Source organism: Eptatretus burgeri, chromosome 10, assembly GCF_056783735.1.
Source record: "Eptatretus burgeri isolate ZD-2024b chromosome 10, Ebu_testis_v1, whole genome shotgun sequence".
Classification (NCBI taxonomy): domain Eukaryota; kingdom Metazoa; phylum Chordata; class Myxini; order Myxiniformes; family Myxinidae; genus Eptatretus; species Eptatretus burgeri.
Genome location: NC_140970.1, coordinates 59,735,867 through 59,755,239, shown reverse-complemented (window position 1 = coordinate 59,755,239; position 19,373 = coordinate 59,735,867). Strand labels below are relative to the sequence as shown.

At 41.1% G+C, this 19,373-nt stretch overlaps 1 protein-coding gene across 4 annotated transcripts in view; it reads left to right on the top strand.

Moving 5' to 3' along the window:
* Positions 1 to 19,373, top strand: part of FBXW7 (F-box and WD repeat domain containing 7) — a 597,271-nt gene that overhangs the window by 533,697 nt on the left and 44,201 nt on the right. For all 4 annotated transcript variants that reach the window (XM_085898585.1, XM_085898583.1, XM_085898582.1 and 1 more), the window contains one exon: positions 13,397 to 13,622. In XM_085898585.1, coding sequence (XP_085754711.1) covers positions 13,397 to 13,622 — 226 coding nt within the window. The remainder of the gene's footprint in view (positions 1 to 13,396; positions 13,623 to 19,373) is intronic.

The following is a 19,373-nucleotide window of genomic DNA, read 5'->3' as shown; positions in this document are numbered from 1 at the left end:
GAAGAAGCTACCAATGTCAAATTACACCACGTGATTCAGGAGGGTGATGGCTAGCTCTGATTAGATTTTTGTCAAAATCGGTCAAAGGTCACAGTGAGGTCAAACATAATTCCATAAATTCATGTGGTGAAATGGAGTATGTTTGCTTTGTTCGACGCTACGAGTTCGTTTTAACTTCGATTTTAACTTTGTCTTCGGTTTTTGCGATCGCTGAGGACGCTTAACACTCGGTTGTCGAAATTCTGGTAAAAATCGGAAGTTTTGGAGACGTTTTAAGATTGTATAAAAAAATATTTCACTCGCCGCGTCACAGCTCGTCACGTGGTGCAGCGCGCTCGAGCAGACGCGTCGTTGAGTCACGTTCAGGTTTTGGTGTGCGCGCTGACGGTATTTTCGATAAAGATGGTGTTTAAAAGTCATTTTTTTTATCCCAATAAAGGTTATCGTCGCATGCCTGACTCGCTAAGCCGTCGGATTATGTAAAGATTGTTGGTGGATGGCCGAATATTACGGTTTTGTGACTTTGATAAAATAATATTAAATAATTGCGTGGAGAAATGGAGATTTTTGTTTTGGTCGACGTTACAGTTTTTGATGGTTTGGTACAGAATCATCGTATAAACTTCTGGTTTGCGTCGCTCCCTTCTCGAGAGACAGCTTTTATTAGACAAGGTCAGACGTCAAGTTGACGATTTCGTAAGTACCAGTCTATGACTGCTTGTTTGTTTGTTTGTTTGTTTGTAGGCACGATAACTCGAGAACGGAAGAAGCTTCCAATGTCAAATTACGCCACGTGATTCAGGAGGGTGATGGCTAGCGCTGATTAGATTTTGGTCAAAATTGGTCAAAGGTCAAGGTCACAGTGAGGTCAAACATCCAAAACATGATAACTCGAGAAAAGTTACCACAGGTATTGTTGACGGAGCGTGAGTTTGGAAGATCAAGGTAAGTTCGGCGGAATTTTTGTGTCAATTCGTCGCGTTACGGTTGTTTTAAAAATTTCAGTGTCAGCGCCCATGATGCAGAACGCCTTGCCGAGTTGTAGGCCGTGTTGTGTTTTCGATAAAGATGGTGTTTAAAAGTCATTTTTCATCCCAATAAAGCTTATCGTCGCATGCCTGACTCGCTAAGCCGTCGGATGGTGTAAAGATTGTTTGTGGATTGCCGAATATTCTGGTTTTATGACTTTAATAAAATAATATTAAATAAATCCATAAATTCCTGTGGAGAAATGGAGTATTTTTGCTTCGGTCGACGTTACGAGTTCGTTTTAACTTCGATTTTAATTTTGTCCAGTTTTTGCGATCGCTTAGGACGCTTAAAACTCAGTTGTCAAAATTCTGGTAAATTTCAGATGTTTTGGAGACGTTTTAAGATTGTATAAAAATATTTCACCCGCGCGTCACGGCTCGTCACGTGGCATAGCGCGCTCGAGCAGACGCGTCGTTGAGTCACGTAAAGGTTTTGCGTGTGCGCGCTGACATCGTCGTGTTCGCCCCGTCGTCCTTTCGAGTTGGGGGGGGGGCACGTCGAGTGTGACCTTTACGTTACGTTAATCCGCGGTAACTCGAGAAATGGGAAGAAGCTACCAATGTCAAATTACACCACGTGATTCAGGAGGATGATGGCTAGCGCTGATTAGATTTTGGTCAAAATCGGTCAAAAGTCAAGGTCACAGTGAGGTCAAACATTCGATTTTTGATGGTTTGGTACAGAATCATCGTCCAAACTTCTAGTTTGCGTCGCTACCTTCTCTAGAGACAGCTTTTATTCGACAAGGTCAGAGGTCAAGTTAACGATTTCGTAAGTACCAGTCTGTGACTGCTTGTTTATTTATTTGTTTGTTTGTTTCTTTTCCTCCTTTTCTGTTCTTTTCTCTTTTTGTGAAGAAGTCAGAAACCCAAGTATGAAGCAGCCTCTTCTATGCTACAGGCAGCGATATTTTTATTGATGTATTTATTTATTTGTTTGGTTGTTTCTTTTCCTCCTTTTTTATTTTTATTTTTTTAAACAAGCAGAGCAGGACGCCGGACTGTCGAATGTCTGAGATAATGCCCTGAAAGATGGTCCTGAACTCCTGCTTGAGATTTATCCACTCTGACCATTGATGAGACAAAAGCAGGTGTGTGTGTGTGCGTGCACACGCGCTGGTTCTTGGTCGTGGTTTGAATGTGAAAGATGCCTTTGAAACACTCACGTAGATCATACCCTGCTTCATGCCATTATAGCACATTGTCCTGCACACAAAACTCTTCAACTGTACGATGCCCTCCATTTGAGGGGGACACACAATCATCACCGAGAGGGACACACAATCATCACCAAAAAAAAAATTATTTCTCAAAATATTTTGAAATTCGATTGTATTCACCAAAATAAATTTGCAGATATTATCTCATACATTTAATCCATAGACCTTGAGTGTCATATATTGTGAACATGACACTTTGGATTCAAGAATTGCTTCTTGAATACATCGATATCAATTTGAACACTTTTTCTTGTCACACCAAGTAGACCACAAATTGAACCAACTGCCAACGAATACAATATCGACAATACGACACAATTACAAGGTTCCAATCGTGTGCACAAAATTCCCATCGCAGCCTCCTCTCAGAGCAAACAGATATTACCTCCCACAACTCCATCATGATCCCTTCACACAGAACAAAAAATAAATACCATAACTGCTTCGTCAGAATGAAATGGCAAAAACATAAATTTCAACTGATTTCCAAGGCAACCTCATGTAACATAAAAATCAGCCTCATTAATGTGCCAAGAAACAAGTTGACTTTTTGAAGTTATTAATCCCATTTGGTTAAAAAAAATGCATTTCAAACAGTTGGCATTCAACCATTTCAAATTAAATACAAGTTCCTTTGTATCATGACCAAGCTGGTAATGGATGACATGGGGCACAGAGAAACGAACTCGGTGAAAATGCAGCATATTGCAAGACTGAGCTGGTAATTAATACGATGCTTTCATATTTCACACGATATGAAATACACTTAAACACCAAGAAAATCACGTTTCACAACACGCGGTGCAGGGTTCAACACCGGTTGTGCATATGAATATTCATGTTCATTGGTTACAAATGTATGAACTTGGGTGAAATCAATTCAAAGCCTTTCATGATATCCCCAAGAAGTGAATAACAATGATCTGACCGGTGAACCGTCATCCAGCAGTCACTATCTTCTGTTTTCCGTTATCTGCATCTGAAGTTTGACCTGTCTGATCTTTATAACATGCCACATCTTCAGATGTGATAAACGATATGGCATATTGAGAATGGCGCAGAAGTTAAAACTCTGCAACATCTACTTCTGCGTTCAAAAAGTTTTCAGATACTCAGAATTGTTTTGAAAGATTAATAGTGAGTAAGACTACTCCCACTTATAACACACACACACACACACACACACACACACACACACACACACACACACACACACACACACACACACACACACACACACACACACACACACACACTGCTGAGGAAGGCACAAACAGTTCTAAGCTTGTGATATGCAGCCATGAAAAAGGTATTAAAATGCCATCTCTCAACTTCTCGTTGTCATCATTGACAGTGCCACCTCCAGTGCTAACCAAAGACTTTTTTGTCTTAAACTTTACACCAGTTAACCTGAGGGAGGGAAACAGAGGTATGGAAATATCAGAGAGTGACTGTGGAGACCCAGGAAGTGCGAGTTGTAACCTCAGTGGACAGTCCATCCCTGCGTATCCGGATATCAGAGCCAAACAGAGCCGCAAACAAAATCCTCATTCCCCTGTACCGCCAGAATGCAGACTGCGTGGTACCCAGCGTCCTTCATTATTACACTCGGATGTGCCTTTTGTTTTATTCTCGACCTAGCAACTTTTTTTTTTCATCCTACGTTTTCCGACCATTGCTTCTGTCTGTAATCAAATCCGTGGCCAGAGCAATTTTGGTAGATGGGGAAGAGTGGGGGATGGGGGGGGCGATGGGTGGATACTGTATTGCTTTTAATTATGTGGTGACTGGTCAGCCATGTTGAGGCTCCTTCGGTTCTGTGCCTTTAGTGTATTTAATAACCTGTTAGATCCAAGTGGGCTTTCACTGTCATTTTAATCAGTGTTATCAAATTGTGTTAAACTGGTGTAGAGCCATCTTGATCTCTCGTGCTTGGCAGGAGGAGATCCTACAAGTTAGCATAACCGTTGCATCTCGGCGTGAACCATGGTCTCATGACAAATCACACCTCCCAGTTCAAATTTGGCTTTTCAGGTCACTCGGTAATCTTGAGGCTAAGTACACCAAGACCTGGTCACATTACACTTCATATCATAAGCTGGTTGATCCCACTTCCAAACAACAACGGGCATCAAGTATGAAATGTGCTTCATTTATATGTGGTCAGAGACAATTACCAGCTGAATAATACCACGGGGTTAACACTTGGATTGTTTGAATGTGCAAATGATTCACAAACAAAATGTACCATGAAGATCAATTGTATCTTTCGTAAATGAACTGTCAGATAAATGGACTTTCCAGATATTTAAGACACGTGGTCAGCAGATTGGTGAGGAAAACATTAAAACAACGATTAAAAACATTGCTGTATTTGGTGAAATGCAAAAAGGAATTAAAATCAGGATGATGAATGAGGTCGTTGCATTTTTGATGTGGTTTCAGTCTTCACAAATGATCCATTTGAATTTTCAGTCGAAACAATGAGCTTTGAGTGCAGCTGTGGGATCAATCGGCTGCAATTTTAGCTCACCTTGTCATGGAGGAATTGGAACTTAGGATTTTTGACCTGCCCCAAACACTGTTCAGATAGCCGAGGCAACATGTCGCGGTCCTGGAAGTACATCAGTGAAATTGTTCTTAAACAGCCGGTCATGGATGTCCCTGTAACACCACGTTATGTCGATTATAAACATGGATTGAAGAGATATCAATGATGATTTTGTACTTATGAATGATTCAATGCTCCCTTTCATGCCTTGTTCTGGCACGTGACGGGAAGATGGTTGCTAAGGGAATAAAACGAAGCCACATTCTCGAGAAGGGCTTGAGGAATTCAGCGGACGGCAGATGAACCCTCTCCTGATGCGATGGTTGTTCTTTCTTGTTTGTTTTAAAATCGGTGGATCACAGTTCAATGCAGTTCTTGAATGGCTGTGTTTTTATTAATTTATTGGAGAAATGTTTTTGAGAACATGGCAAATCCAAGGCACTTAGGGAAATTGATTAGTTGGGAGCTGATTGGTTATTCCCTCCAATTATGGGTGAGAGACATGATTGGGTATTGTTATTTATACTAGCAGAGTATGCACCCTCTGGGTAGGTAGAGTTTGCACATTACTTGTTGAAAGAAGTAGAGTCGGTGTTTTGCAAGAATATTACAGATGCTTGTGTGGTGTGCATCTGAAAGGTTTGTGATGGTCTGAAGGTCTAAAGGGTACATTCCAATCGTAGTTGGGGTCTCAGGAGTCTAAAGGGTTTAATCTCGAAAGGATAGGCAGTGCTTATAGAAAGTTTACACCCCCTTTTCAAAATTTTCACCTTTTGTTGCCGTATAGCCTGGAATAAAATTCCATTAAATCAGACTTTTTTCACCTTTATTTACACATCGGAACCCACAACTTCCAAGTGAAAAACAAATTCTACAAATTTCAGAAAATTAATTAAAGATACAAAACTAGAATATCTTGGTTGGATAAGTGTCCACCCCCCACCCCCCCGGCACCAAGTTGATGCTTGGTATAGGCACCCTTGATAGCAATTGCAGTTGTGAGTCTGTTGGGATTGGTGTCTACCATCTTTGCACACCTTGATTGGGCAATATTTGCCCATTCTTCTGTACAAATCTGTTCAAGCTCAGTCAAGTTGTGTGGGGAGCATTGATGGACAACAATCTTCAAGTCATGTCACAGATTTTTCGATTGGATTTAGTTCGGGGCTCTGACTGGGCCACTCAAGGACATTTATCTTTTTGTTCCTTAGCGACTCCGGTGTAGCTTTAGCTGTGTGCTGTCCCAATTTTCACGAAAGGTGAACTTCTGTCCCAATTTTAGCTTTCTTGCAGAGGGCAGCCAGGTTTTCTCTGGGATTTTTCTGTATTTTCCTCCATCCATTTTATCTTCTGTCCTAACAATTGCCCCAGTCCCTGCTGCTGATAAACATCCCCATAATATGATGCTGACACCACCATGTTTCACAGTATGGATGGTGTTCTTTGGGTGATGTGCTGTGTTGGGTTTGCACCAAACGTAATGTTTTGCATTTAGGCCAAAATGTTCCATCTTGGTTTCATTAGACCACAAAACTTTTTGCCACATGGCTTCAGAATCTCTGGAGTGGTTTTTTGCATACCTCAAACGGGACACAAGGTGGGAATTTTTGAGTAATGGCTTCCTTCTTGCCACCCCACCATACAGGTCAGCCTTGTGGAGTGCTTGGGATGTTGTTGTCACATGCACACAGTGACCAGTCTTTGCCATAAAGGCATGTAGCTCTTTCAAGGTTGCCATTGGCCTCTTGGTGGCCTCTATGATCAGTTTCCTCTTTGCTTGGTCATCCAGTTTGGAGGGATAGCCTGATCTAGGCAGGGTCTTGGTGGTACCATCCACCTTCCACTTCTTAATGATTGTCTTGACTGTGCTCCAAGGGATATTCAAGGCCTGTGAAATATTGTTATACCCATCCCCTGATCTGTGCCTTTCCACAACTTTATCCCAGAGATCTTTTGACAGTTCCTTGGTGCTCATGTTTCAGTCTTTACTGTGAAATGCACTACCCAGCAGAGGAAACTTACAGGAACAGCTGATTTTATTTCTGAAATAATCAGAATCACCGCAATTTAACACAGGTGGAGGCCAATGAACTTGAAGGTGATTGGTGATTTTGAAGGTGATTGGTCACACTTGAGCTAATTTACAATTGCTATTATACGAAGGGTGGACACTTATCCAACCAAGATATTCTAGTTTTGTATTGTTAATTACATTTCTGAAATTTGTTGAATTTGTTTTTCATTTGTGGAAGTTGTGGGTTACGATGTGTAAATAAAGGTGGGAAAAGCGTGATTTAATGCAATTTGATTCCAGGCTACAAGGCAATAAAAGGTGAAAATTTTGAAAAGGGGGGTGTAGACTTTCTCCAAGCACTGTCAATGTCTCAGGGTTCTAAAGGTGTCCAAAGCGATCTAAAGTGTCAAAAAAGGTGAAAGTGGTCTCAAGGGTCTAATCGTCCAAATGATCCAAGGGTCCAAGCAGTTTAAGGGGGTCGAGACATGTTTAAAATGTCGAAAACGCTTTAGTCTTGTGCTCGACTGGTGAGTAAGAGCTAGTTTGTAAAGGCTTATGAATGTAGTGTATAGCAGACTTTTCAAAGAACAATTTGTACACATTTACCTCAGAAGTGTAGATACATGTAATAACAAATTTCCCGCCAGAACAGTTGGCTCGCTTCAAGTCCTTCTCAAGACTGTTGCAGGGTTATTCTCAGAATACCATCTCGTTTTTAGCTCGCCTGTTCTAAGAACAGAGAGCTATAGCGATACCCCCAGCGTGAGCGTGAGCGTGAAAATGTTAAAGTTTTTGGTGCAAGTTTATTTCCTTTCTCATGTTTTTATCTACCACACTATTTTTTACTGATTACAATATACAAATACATATATTGCTTTAAAATTATTTGGATCAGACTTCACTACAATGCTTTATAAAAAATATTATTAGACTAGTCTTTTAAAAACGATAAATGTATAAACAGGCGAGCATTGGGTGGCTTTGACACCAACTCTCTGGTTTATATTTACAATCATGTCGTTCATTATTAAGCTCAGCACAGGTGCATCTCATGAGGTACGGTAAATATTTTCCAAGCTTGTTTTGTTTTGGTCCACGTTTTTGATGTATTACCAAAATTTGCAAACTATCAACACGTGTTTGCTTCATAAATCATCCGAGGATTGTGGAAAAAGAGGCGTTAAAGCGGAAATTATAGAGGATAAAACCGTGCTGAGGAATTGCATTGCAGACGACCTTTATGGCTGTTTGTAATTTCAATGGTATCACTCAGGAAAAGTGATTTTGACATTGAACAGAAAAAGTTCCCAATTTGGATCAGAAACATTCTTGTATTTTCGTTCTTGTAAATGATGATCAGGAGTTTTGGCATCCTTTTATGCACGTAGTAATTGTTATTTGCATCCAACAAATACAAGTCGAACGTTCATGACTTGCAGTAATAAAAAAAGAATCCCAGATATTCCTTTTCCCTTCTCCATGAAAGAGGAGGAGAGGAGGAGATTGGGACCGTACTCTGTGCAGAGCGTTGGTGCTGCTTAAGCAGTCTCCTTGGGTCTTGGCTTAAGCAGTCTCCTTCAAGTGGTGTGCCTGCAATCCCCTCCCTCCACGCTAGTCATCTCCGCAATGTCAATGCAGTTTTCACATCGCTTCATGTGATGTGCTATTCCCTTCACGACGTGTGTGATCAACAGTCAACATCAAGACCCTTGCTGGTGGAAACTGAGAAAGTAGGCCAACCTTTGTTCTGCCGATACAAGTGTTTTCCACCAGGAAAAGTTTCATGGACTTCTGATGTTTGCAAACCTCTCGACACGTTTTGGTCACATTGATGTCAATGCAAGGCGAACAAAATAAATTGTGCGAGTCAAGATTGGAGCCACTTGTTTGGCAATCACAATGTATATTTTATGGCTTATGAAGCTTGTAAACAGAAATGTTAAATAGACCTCGTGATGTTTTCCTGCGTTATTTTGCCGTTCTTCATCGACTGAATCCTCGCCTACTCTGAACCTTTTCGGTCCCATACAGTGATGTTCCTGTGTACATACGTACTGAACTGACAAAGACCATCATTTTATGACCAACCTGGTGCTTTCATTATTGTTGCTAATCTGTAGAAAAGTCCAATGAACACTGGTCACTCAATTTAAACTCATTATTCAGTGCTACGGACATATTTTGGTCTTATTATATTTATCTCGTGTATTTAAATTACGAGTCTCGAAGCTGTCTAGCTATAAACTGCCATCACTGTTTCTCATAGGCAGGGTGATTCGTCAATATGTGTGCTGTCTCTCGGATGGATGTGAAACTGGACGTCCCATCTGCCGGCATTAGTTGGTGGATGTTAAAAATCCCATAGTGTCTTTCACAACGAGTAGCCGAGCTATCACCGGCACCATGAGAATAATACATTCGGTGAAAGGAGGATGAATAACCTTGAGTTAAAAATTTTTAGGCTAACTGACAAAGAGCATCATTTTCTGTTTTTCACTTGGAAGTTGTGGGTTACGATGTGCAACGGTTGTCCTGTCCATCCGTGATAGGTTTTCATGACTGCAAAAACTTAAGAACGGCTGAAGGGATCAAAGTCAAACTCGGTACAATTTTGTATAAGGATGTAAAGATGAACTGCGAAGATGATGGGATCAAAGGTTTGAGGTCCTGTTCGGGAAAAATTATGTTACTGCACTAACTTGTGAACCAGTGATTGGATTTTGACCAAACTTGATTCAGATATCTATGATGATGTAAAGATAAACTGATTAGATTTTGGTATCAAGAGGTCAAAGGTCAGAGTTCATGTCAGGTGAAAATTCTGTTACTGCGCTAACTTGTGAACCAATGATTGGATTTTGACCAAACTTGATTCAGATATCTATGATGATGTAAAGATAAACTGATTAGATTTTGGTATCAAGAGGTCAAAGGTCAGAGTTCATGTCAGGTGAAAATTCTGTTACTGCGCTAACTTGTGAACCAGTGATTGGATTTTGACCAAACTTGATTCAGATATCTATGATGATGTAAAGATAAACTGATTAGATTTTGGTATCAAGAGGTCAAAGGTCAGAGTTCATGTCAGGTGAAAATTCTGTTACTGCGCTAACTTGTGAACCAATGATTGGATTTTAACCAAACGTAGTGGAAGTACATATGTTTTGATGCAAAGATGAACTGATTAGATTTTGTCGTCAAAGATCAGAGGTCATGTCAGGTAAAAATGTGATATTCCAGAACAGCTGAAGGGATTTAAATCAAACTTGGTACAAGTGTATAAAATCATGTAATAATGTGGACAGAGGCATAATGGTTGACATCACAACGTCAGAGTGCCATTCGAGTTCCCCTCGCCAGAGGAGAGGTATATTGCATCTGGGTCCGTTTGTCTCTTTGTTTAGATGTCTGTCTGTTTGTTACTTGGCAAAAAAAATTAAAAATTGATAAGTATGTTGATCACCTCCGTTTGTTTGTGTGTTTGTCTGTCCGTTCGCCTCCACCCAAAACCACTCAACCGATCAATCTGAAATTTTCAGAGATTAATGTCACAAAACCTGCGGCGGTCCCGCATTGAAGTTTCGTAAAATTTGGTCAACCAAAAATGTCTACAAAGGTCAATCGGCCAATTTGAGCCAAATTTTCTAAAATCCTCAAATTTTATCCAATTGACTTGAAATTTGAACAGGATTTGCATATCAGGTCAGTTAATTCACCACCTATTACTTTTGAGGTTATCTTAGGTCAAAAGGTCAACATAGGCCATAAGGTCAACCCAAAATAGGCCAAATTTTAAAATCGTTTCTATAATTGTCAATTTTCATCCAATTGACTTGAAATTTAAAGACCACTTGCATATCAGGTCATTGAATTCAACCATCTATTAATTTTGAGATCAACATAGGCCAAAAGGCTAATTTGGGCCAAATTTTCTAAAATCCTCAATTTTCATCCGATTGTCTTGAAATTTCAGAGCATTATTTTCATGTCAGGTCGCTGAATTCAACTACCAATTACTTTTAAGATCAAAAGGTCAACACATGCCTAATTTTTAAAATTGATAGATGGGGCCAAAAACTAAATATATCACTATATCTCAAAAAGTTATGGACGAGTTTTGAAAAAACAAGGTGGGTGAGTTGAATAGATGACAAGAACAAGTGGATTGGAATTTGGTTCAGATCCAGCCCATCAGTGGGATACAAAACGTGAACTGTTCCACCCAACAGAGGTGTGTGCTTAACCGAGTGCCATTCTACTTTGTGCTGTTTTGCCAAGTTGTCACTCTGAGTGATTTTTCATTTCTTTGTCTGTCTGTCCGCACAAAACATGAGTGCTTTTCTCCACAACTGCTGGTCGGATTGAGCCAACATTTTCACCCTAGGAGCGACGACTCATGTAGAAAGTTGTAATGATAATTATGATGTCATAGGTCTTGTGGTGTGGCATCCATGTTGGAAAAATGGAAAAACTTTGGACATCTGTATCTCTGAAACCGCACGAAGGAAAAAATTGAAACTTGGCTCATGACAAGTACTCCTCATGGGGAACAAGTATGATCTTGTTTTTTTAATGATGTCATAGGTGCCTTCGTTATGACATCATAATTGCATTTGTAGAATGGCACATATGATGAGTATGAAATTTTATTTGAAAGTCATCTCGGGATAAATTGCAACACACAAAAAAATGATGACATCATCAGTCGCGTTATTTGGCAGCCATATTGTTTTTTTTGTTTTTTTTAAACCTTAAAAAATCTACTTCTCCAGAACGGCTGGACAGATCGAGGGGAAACTTCACACAAATGTTCCCCAAACTTTGGGGATACCAGCGTATTCACGAATAATTGAAAAGTCACATGGTCTGGCAGTCATATTGGACTGAGCAAAAATCTTCAAAAATAATTATTTCTCTTGAACTGAAGCATCAATTGACATGAAACTTCACAATTTTGATCTAGTTGTGAGGGGTATATATCTATATATATATATATATATATATATATATATATATATATATATATATATATATATATATATATATATATATATATATATATATATATATATATATATATATATATATATATATACGTTTTAAATTTCAACCTTATTGGACGCATGGTGTGGCAGCCAGAATTATTTAATTTTTTGAATCTGCGTTCTTTTTTATTATTTTTTTTTGGGGGGAATAAGGCTCACTTGGCTGTGCCTGGATGATTCTGAGGGTTGAGGAGTAGCAAGCTGAACCCCGGTTCCTTATCCAGGTTCCTCCTGATGACTCCAATGCAGTACTGTACCTATTTTGTCTTCCATTTGATTTGAATTGAATTTATTTTAATGCCATTCTAAATTCAATTGAATAATAATAAAAAAATATTAATCATTGGTCAGGGTCAGGTGTTCGCTGAAAGCGGGGTTGCATCAAAGCGGGATGTCTTGGTACCCGGTCATCACTGCCAACAGTTATAAACTGTCAGTTCTAGTTGTGTCTATTATTACCTCCGTCATCAACGGTGGAAAGACGTTATATTTTCACCCCTATCTTTCTGTTTGTCTGTTAGTTTGTTTGTTTGTTTGTTTGTTTGTGTGGAGGATATCTCAAAAATTTAAGGACGGATTCTGATGAAATTTGGTGAGCAGGTTGGATGTGTGATAAGGCTGAACTGATTAGATTTTGTTGAAGATCCGGATCCAGATCCGACTACTAGAATTTTTTAAGTGATTCTTCACCATTGAGAGATAGGGCTAAAAATGATATATTGCACAATATCTCAAAAAGTTGTGGACGGATTCGGACGAAACTTGGTGGACATGTTGGGTGTGTCACAAGGACGAATTGATTCGATTTTGATGAAAGATCCGAATCTGGATCTGAATACGAGATTTATTTAATTTTTTTCAGTGATTCTTTACCATTGAGAGATTGGGCTAAACTAATACATCGCACAATATCTCAAAAAGTTGTGGACGGATTCGGATGAAACTTGGTGGACAGGTTGGGTTTATGAGAAGGAAGAATTGATTCAATTTTGGTGAAGATCCGGATCCGGAACTGATAAATTTTTTTTAAGTGATTCTTCACCATTGAGAGATAGGGCTCAAAAACAATTTCTGGCATGATATTTAAAAAATGTATTGGGCCAGATATGTTCTCGTGGATCAGACATTACAGGACGGAGGTATGCGCTCTACCGAGTACCCTTCTAGTTAATTATGCAACACACCAGTATACAAACACCACACAAAATACACTGCACAAAAGCAGTGCTGGCGAGGGTCTGCAATCTGATTGCTCTTTTTCTTGTTTTGTCTGTATTTGTCTGTTTTGTTGCCAATTTTGCACCACTCGTTGCTCATGTCACACCACCTGTTGGTCATGTCAGGCTTTTGTTCTTTTTTCTTTTTCAAATACTTTGTTGTTTTAACTTGTTGAGAAAAATATGCCACAAATGTTTTAGATTGCAAGTCAATCACATGTTTTGTTGCAGGCCATACAGGCACCTTTCTGATTGAAAGTTGAACTTAATATGCTGCTCACATTCCTAACGTTGATGCACATTTTATTTATGTTAAAGGGTGGTGAGCGGCTCTCGAGATGCAACCCTGCGCGTCTGGGACATCGAAACAGGCCTGTGCCTGCATGTGCTAATGGGACACGTAGCGGCGGTACGCTGTGTTCAGTTTGATGGGCGTCGTGTCGTCAGTGGGGCCTACGACTACACGGTCAAGGTGTGGGACCCAGAGACCGAGACATGCCTGCACACGCTGCAGGGCCACACCAACCGTGTCTACTCTTTGCAGGTACCTCCCTGAAACTGATATCATTGATGCCATTCTTATTATCTGGTTGTGCACAGCAATGTGCAAATGTGTGGGTGAATTTCCTTCAGGTGTGGAGCCAGAAAGGTTTGGATGGCATCGAAAGGTTGGCAATGCAATAAGCACTTTTGTAAGTGCATATTTATTCGATTTAGGGCTCTGCCTTTTGCAATCCGCCATTGCATTCACATCTATGGTGTCCAAGATAAAAGTAGAAAGTCATGATTGATGTAGGTTTACAGTTGTATTTAAAAATTATTATTTGTAGTTGACTGTATAACAGCTCATTCGACTAACAGATATAGGACATTGCTCGTTTGCTCTGATGAAGGGCCAATGCCTAAAACATCAGTCGCACCTTGAATCATACAGCAGTAAACATACTCGTACCTGCTTTTATTTCATAGAATCCATTATCAATGTCACCAATGCAATGAGCCGACTGAATGCAGCCTAATTATCTGACATTTGCCTGAGTGTTTGAGCCTCAGAATTGAATGGGCATTGGATTCAAAAGCACATGTTAATTTGCCATTTCTGTCTTACTGTTCTTATCTAATGATATTATTTCCAAGAGCAACTCTGTCTCTGAAACTTGGTAACTGCACTAAAATTCAGAAGATATATGAAAAGATGGCATCACATGTAAATGAGTGCACTGAAAAGTTATTTATTGGTTGCAAAAACAAAAATGTGTTTCTATGGTCAAAGTAATGTGGAGATAAAATTCTCAAATAAAATCTTGTAAGCACGTCCACCGACTTGAAAAAAAAAAATAATCATACATTGTGCTTTGGCTTATGGGATGAGCTTGTGCACATTTATCAGATGTTTGGTGAAGACATTCGGAGTCATTATTGTCCTCGAACTTTATAAGAAAAAGGACATTATAAATATTTGAATAAGCAAGCTTCATTGATTGGCAATAACACATTGGAGATTCTTGCAAATGAAAGGAAACACAGAAACAGGTCTACAATTATGAGGATCGGTTGTGTCCAGTGATGATTTTTGTCAAGATGACAATAGTTATGGCTTTAAAAATGACAATGGGAATTTCAACGATGCAATGTAGCAATACATTATTTTTGCTATCAGTGGAGAGACGATGAAAAGGAAGAGAACAACCAAAGATGATAAAACCGGATCAGGTAAAGAGGTGGTTTTTTTCGTTTTTTGAGTTCCCGATGATTGCCTGGACTGAATCCTGATTGACAGGTATGACGTGATCCAAATCCAAAAGAAAAACAAGAAAAAGAGCAGAAATTGCAAACCCTTGCCAGGACTTCTTTTGAGTGGTGCATTTTTATAGGTTTCAGGGTAAATCCAATATGGCTGCCAACCATGTGACCTATGATATCATGTGTGTGAACCTTTTGTTCCTCATGGACAGGCGGTCATACGTGTAACGTTTCGCCTCAATATGTTCAGCCACTTCAGAGAAGAAGATTTTTGAAGGTTTTCTTTTTTAAAACAATGTGGCTGCCGAATCATGTGACCGATGACTTCATGAAAAAAAATTTGTGGACCATTTTATTAGGGTGAGGGTTAGGGTTCACCCGAGATGACCCTCAAAATTTTTTATACTGATCGGATGTGGCGTTCTACATATGCGATTATGACGTCATAACAAGGGCACCTATGATGTCATAAAAAAAAAAAACAATCAAACTCATTTCCCATAAGGAGTACTTGCTGTGTGCCAAGTTTCAATTTTTTCCTTGGTGTGGTTTCAGAGAAACAGAGGTCCAAAGTTTTTCCATTTTTCCAATATGGCTACCACACCACGAGACCTATGATGTCATAATTACCATTAAAACATTCTACATAAGTAGTCACACCAATGGTGAAAATTTCCTCTCAATCTGACGAGCAGTTGCGGAGAAAACACGAAAGTTCTGTGCGGGCAGACAGACAGACAAACAAACAGACAAACAAACGGATCCAAATGCAATACCCTCTCGCTCTCCTTTGGTGAGGTTAATACGTTTTCGATGTCGAGGGAAAATTTGTAAAATTCAGAGCATGTTTGCAAAGTGCACTACGAATACATGGTGTGTCACCCTGTGTCAGGAGTTTTGGCAGCAAATTAGTTGTCTCCTGATGGAGACTTTCTCCTCCTCTTCCCTTTATAAGGGGTGAGGTTCAATGGCACCAAGCTTCTGCCCTCTCTTGACCACGATATGCCTCCACCTCCCTCTGTGTCCTCAGCCAGCTCTCTCCACTCTCCAACCATCCCTACCTTATGGATATCCCACGTCACACAATCCTCCCATCTCAACCGCAGTCGACCTCTTTTCCTCCGGCCTTGTTCCCTAAATCTATCCGCTCTCTTTGCCATTCTCTCTTCCCCTATTCACGCCAAGTGTCCATCCAACGCATCTCAGCCAGCATTTCACCAATCTCCCTGTCAAACTCATCTGCACACCAATCTCCTCCCACAGTTCATCCATCTTCCTTCTATCCACCCTCTTCACTCCCACAATCCTCCTGACCCAGTTGTTCTCACAAAATTCTCACCGATTCAATAGATCAATTCAGTGAAAAATAAGTTTTAGCCAAATTTAAATGTTTATCGCTGACAGACAACAAAGGCTAGGTGTTGGAGGTATTTACAGTAACGCAATGCTTTTGCTTCAGCGAGTGAGTTGGGATCATGGACCATCGCTGTTTTGAAGGTCAGGTCATTATAAGGTGACAGATTTATTGCATTTTATTTCTAATTTTGACAGTTCTGGTCGAGTTGGGTAAAAGATTGGTCGATACAGTTTAACATAATGAAATGTAAGATGCTGGGGATGGGTAAGAATAATTAAAATAGAGATTATATGATGCAATGGGCATCTTAGAGAATATTACAAAGGAGAAGGATTTGGGGGTGGTAATAGATACGGGACGTAAGCAGGCAGCACAGTGTCTGGTAACTATAGGTAAAGCAAACAGAGTTTAGGTTGTATTCATCGGGAGATAAATTATCAATCAAAAGAGGTAGTTTTTTTTTGTATACCTTGTCGAGGCTCGTATGAGAGCGAACACACAATGCACAGCAAGGGGGGCATGAGACCAGAGGGGTGGGAGTGGGAAGGACAAAACAGTGGGGAACAGAGACATTAGGAGATCTGTAGAAGGGAGAGGGATGGGGTGGGGAGCATGGGGAATACAAGATGGACATGACAGGGAGTTTCAGGAAGGAAAGCAGGGAATTGAAGGAGGTGGGCTTGGGTGGATTATCGGGGGTAGAAAAGATAGAAAAAGGTAGGATGGGGGATGATAAGAGGTGGTGGTGAACAGCTGTTTTGAAGGCCTGGAGGGAAGAATGGGAATGAATAGAGTGAGGGAGTTTGTTCAAAAGGCGGGAAAAAAGAGGAATGAAAGAGTGAAGGTGAGCAGTGATTCGTGATTTTGGTAGTTTTACCAGAAGGGGGTTTTTGGTGGAGCTTGAACACCCTGCGGAAATGTGGTGGGGACAAATCGCAGAGAGAGCAGGGTGGGGGGCAAGGCTGGAGAGGAGATGGTAGAAGACAGAAGACCACCGACCAGCCTGCGGTGAGAGAGTGAGACGCCCAAAGACTCATCCTCATTGCGGGAGATGCGAATGATCCGATATGCCTTGGTTTCCACAGCGTGAAGCCGAGAAAGGTGAGAGGCAGGAGCACCAGCCCAGAGGGGAGAGCAGTATTCCATCAGGTTGCGGACGAAAGCTTTGAAAGTGGTCAGGAGCTCAGGTGGGCCGAAGAAGGACTTTGCACGATGGAGGATTCCCAGTCGGCGACTGGCTTTGGAGGCGAGGTTTGAAATGTGGCTTTCCCAGGAAAGGTCATGGCAGATAGTGAGACCCAGAAGCTTCAAAGAAAGGACTTCTTCCAGAGGATTGTTGAAAAAGTGGATGGGGCGGGGGTTCAAAATGGTCCTTTTGGAAAGACATAGTGAGAGTGTGAGATTTGTCCAGATTGAAAGACATGTTCCACGTGTTGGACCAGTTTGTGATTTTACCCAGATCTGCAGTGAGCGAAGTAGCTGCTGCTTGCCGGTCTGAGGGATGACCAATGGTACGGCAGAGGGTGGAGTCATCAGCAAAGAGATAAAGAGCATTTTCCAGAGAGTCGGAGCGATCATTGATGAAAACCAGAAAAAGCACAGGGCCCAGAACGCTACCTTGAGGAACTCCAGCCTGGACAGGAAGAGGGGATGAAAGAACTCCATTTAGGGCCACACGTTGACTGCGACGGGAGAGGAAGTCTGCGAGCCATGAGTGGAGATGGCCTTGGATACCATAGGAAGAGAGTTTGGTGAGCAGGGCAGGGTGCCAGACCGTGTCAAAAGCACGCGAAAAGTCCAGGGATACGGCTTGGATTTCATGTCTGGCATTGAGGACCTCCATCCATTGTTGGGAGAGCAGAAGCAGCATATTCAGGGTAGAGTGACCTGGTCTGAAACCAAATTGAAGATCGGAAATCAAGCCATTGGAGAAGAGGAAGGATTTAATGTCTGAAGTGATGATGGATTCCATAACCTTGCTGATGATTGGCAGAGGCTGATTGGTTTGTAGTTACAGGGATCTGTTTTTGTACCTTTTTTATACAGGGCAGTAATGTTTGCTGATTTCCAAGCAGATGTCAGATGACCTTGTGCAAATGAGAGGGTGAATAGAACAGAGAGAGGGTGAGCAAGAGCAGAAGAGCAGGTTTTTAGGACACGTGGTCTGATGCCGTCTGGACCGGTTGCAGAATCTGAGTTGAGGTTTGACAGCAAGCTCTCCACCTTGTCAGGAGAAAAGGACACAGAGTCCAGGGACAGTTGGGTGCGACTGGGTAAGGTGGCTGGAGAAAGTGATGGGTTTTGGACACAAGATTTAGCTGCAAACACCGAGTTTAGGCATTCAGCCTGTTCACGTTCGGTATCAGCAGTGCGGCCATTTGAGGTAAGGGACGGGATGGAGGGGGAACAAACACCAGAGACAGATTTGATTAGACGCCACCAGGATTTTGAGGAGGGAGAGTGGTTTAAAAGTTCGGACTTGAGCTTAGAAAGATGTTGTTTTCTGGCTCTCTTGAGGGTAGATAGACACTTGTTCCGAGCTTTATGGAAGGAACTGAGATTACCCTCAGTTGGGTTTGCTTTCCATGAGGCAAAGGCAAGTTGTTTCAGGACAATTGCCTCGCCACAAGCTTCAGTGAACCAAGAGCGGGAGGAAGGGTAGGACAACTGAAGATGAATGGGGATAAATCTGTGCATGAGGGAGAGCAAGTTTCTTTGAAAGAATTCCCAGGATGAGTTGATGTTGGAGAAAGTAGCGATAGGAGACCAGTCTATAAGTTTGATGGCTGCTCGGAGACCCTGCCAGTCGGCTTGAGTGAAACGCCAGACTCGACGGCAGTGAGGTGGATCTCTGATTATAGCCAGAGAGATGTCCACTTTGACAAGGACAAGTGTTAACACTACATTTAGGATTTTGTGAGAACTCATCGAGAATATTGTGTAAAGTTTTGGTCACCACATCTGAAGAATGACATAGTTGTCATAGGGAGGATTCAGCACAGGGCTATGATATTTATCCTGGGGCTAGCTTGACTCAGCTATGAGGAATGGCTGAAGGAGGTAGGACTTTATGCATGAGAATGCAGGTGGTTATGAGGGGATATGATACAGATGTTTAGTTAAAGTTTGAGACAAAGTAAGTGTAAAAGAGTGTCTCAGGACCATTAATGGACAGAGGGTCATAGTCTTCAAGTA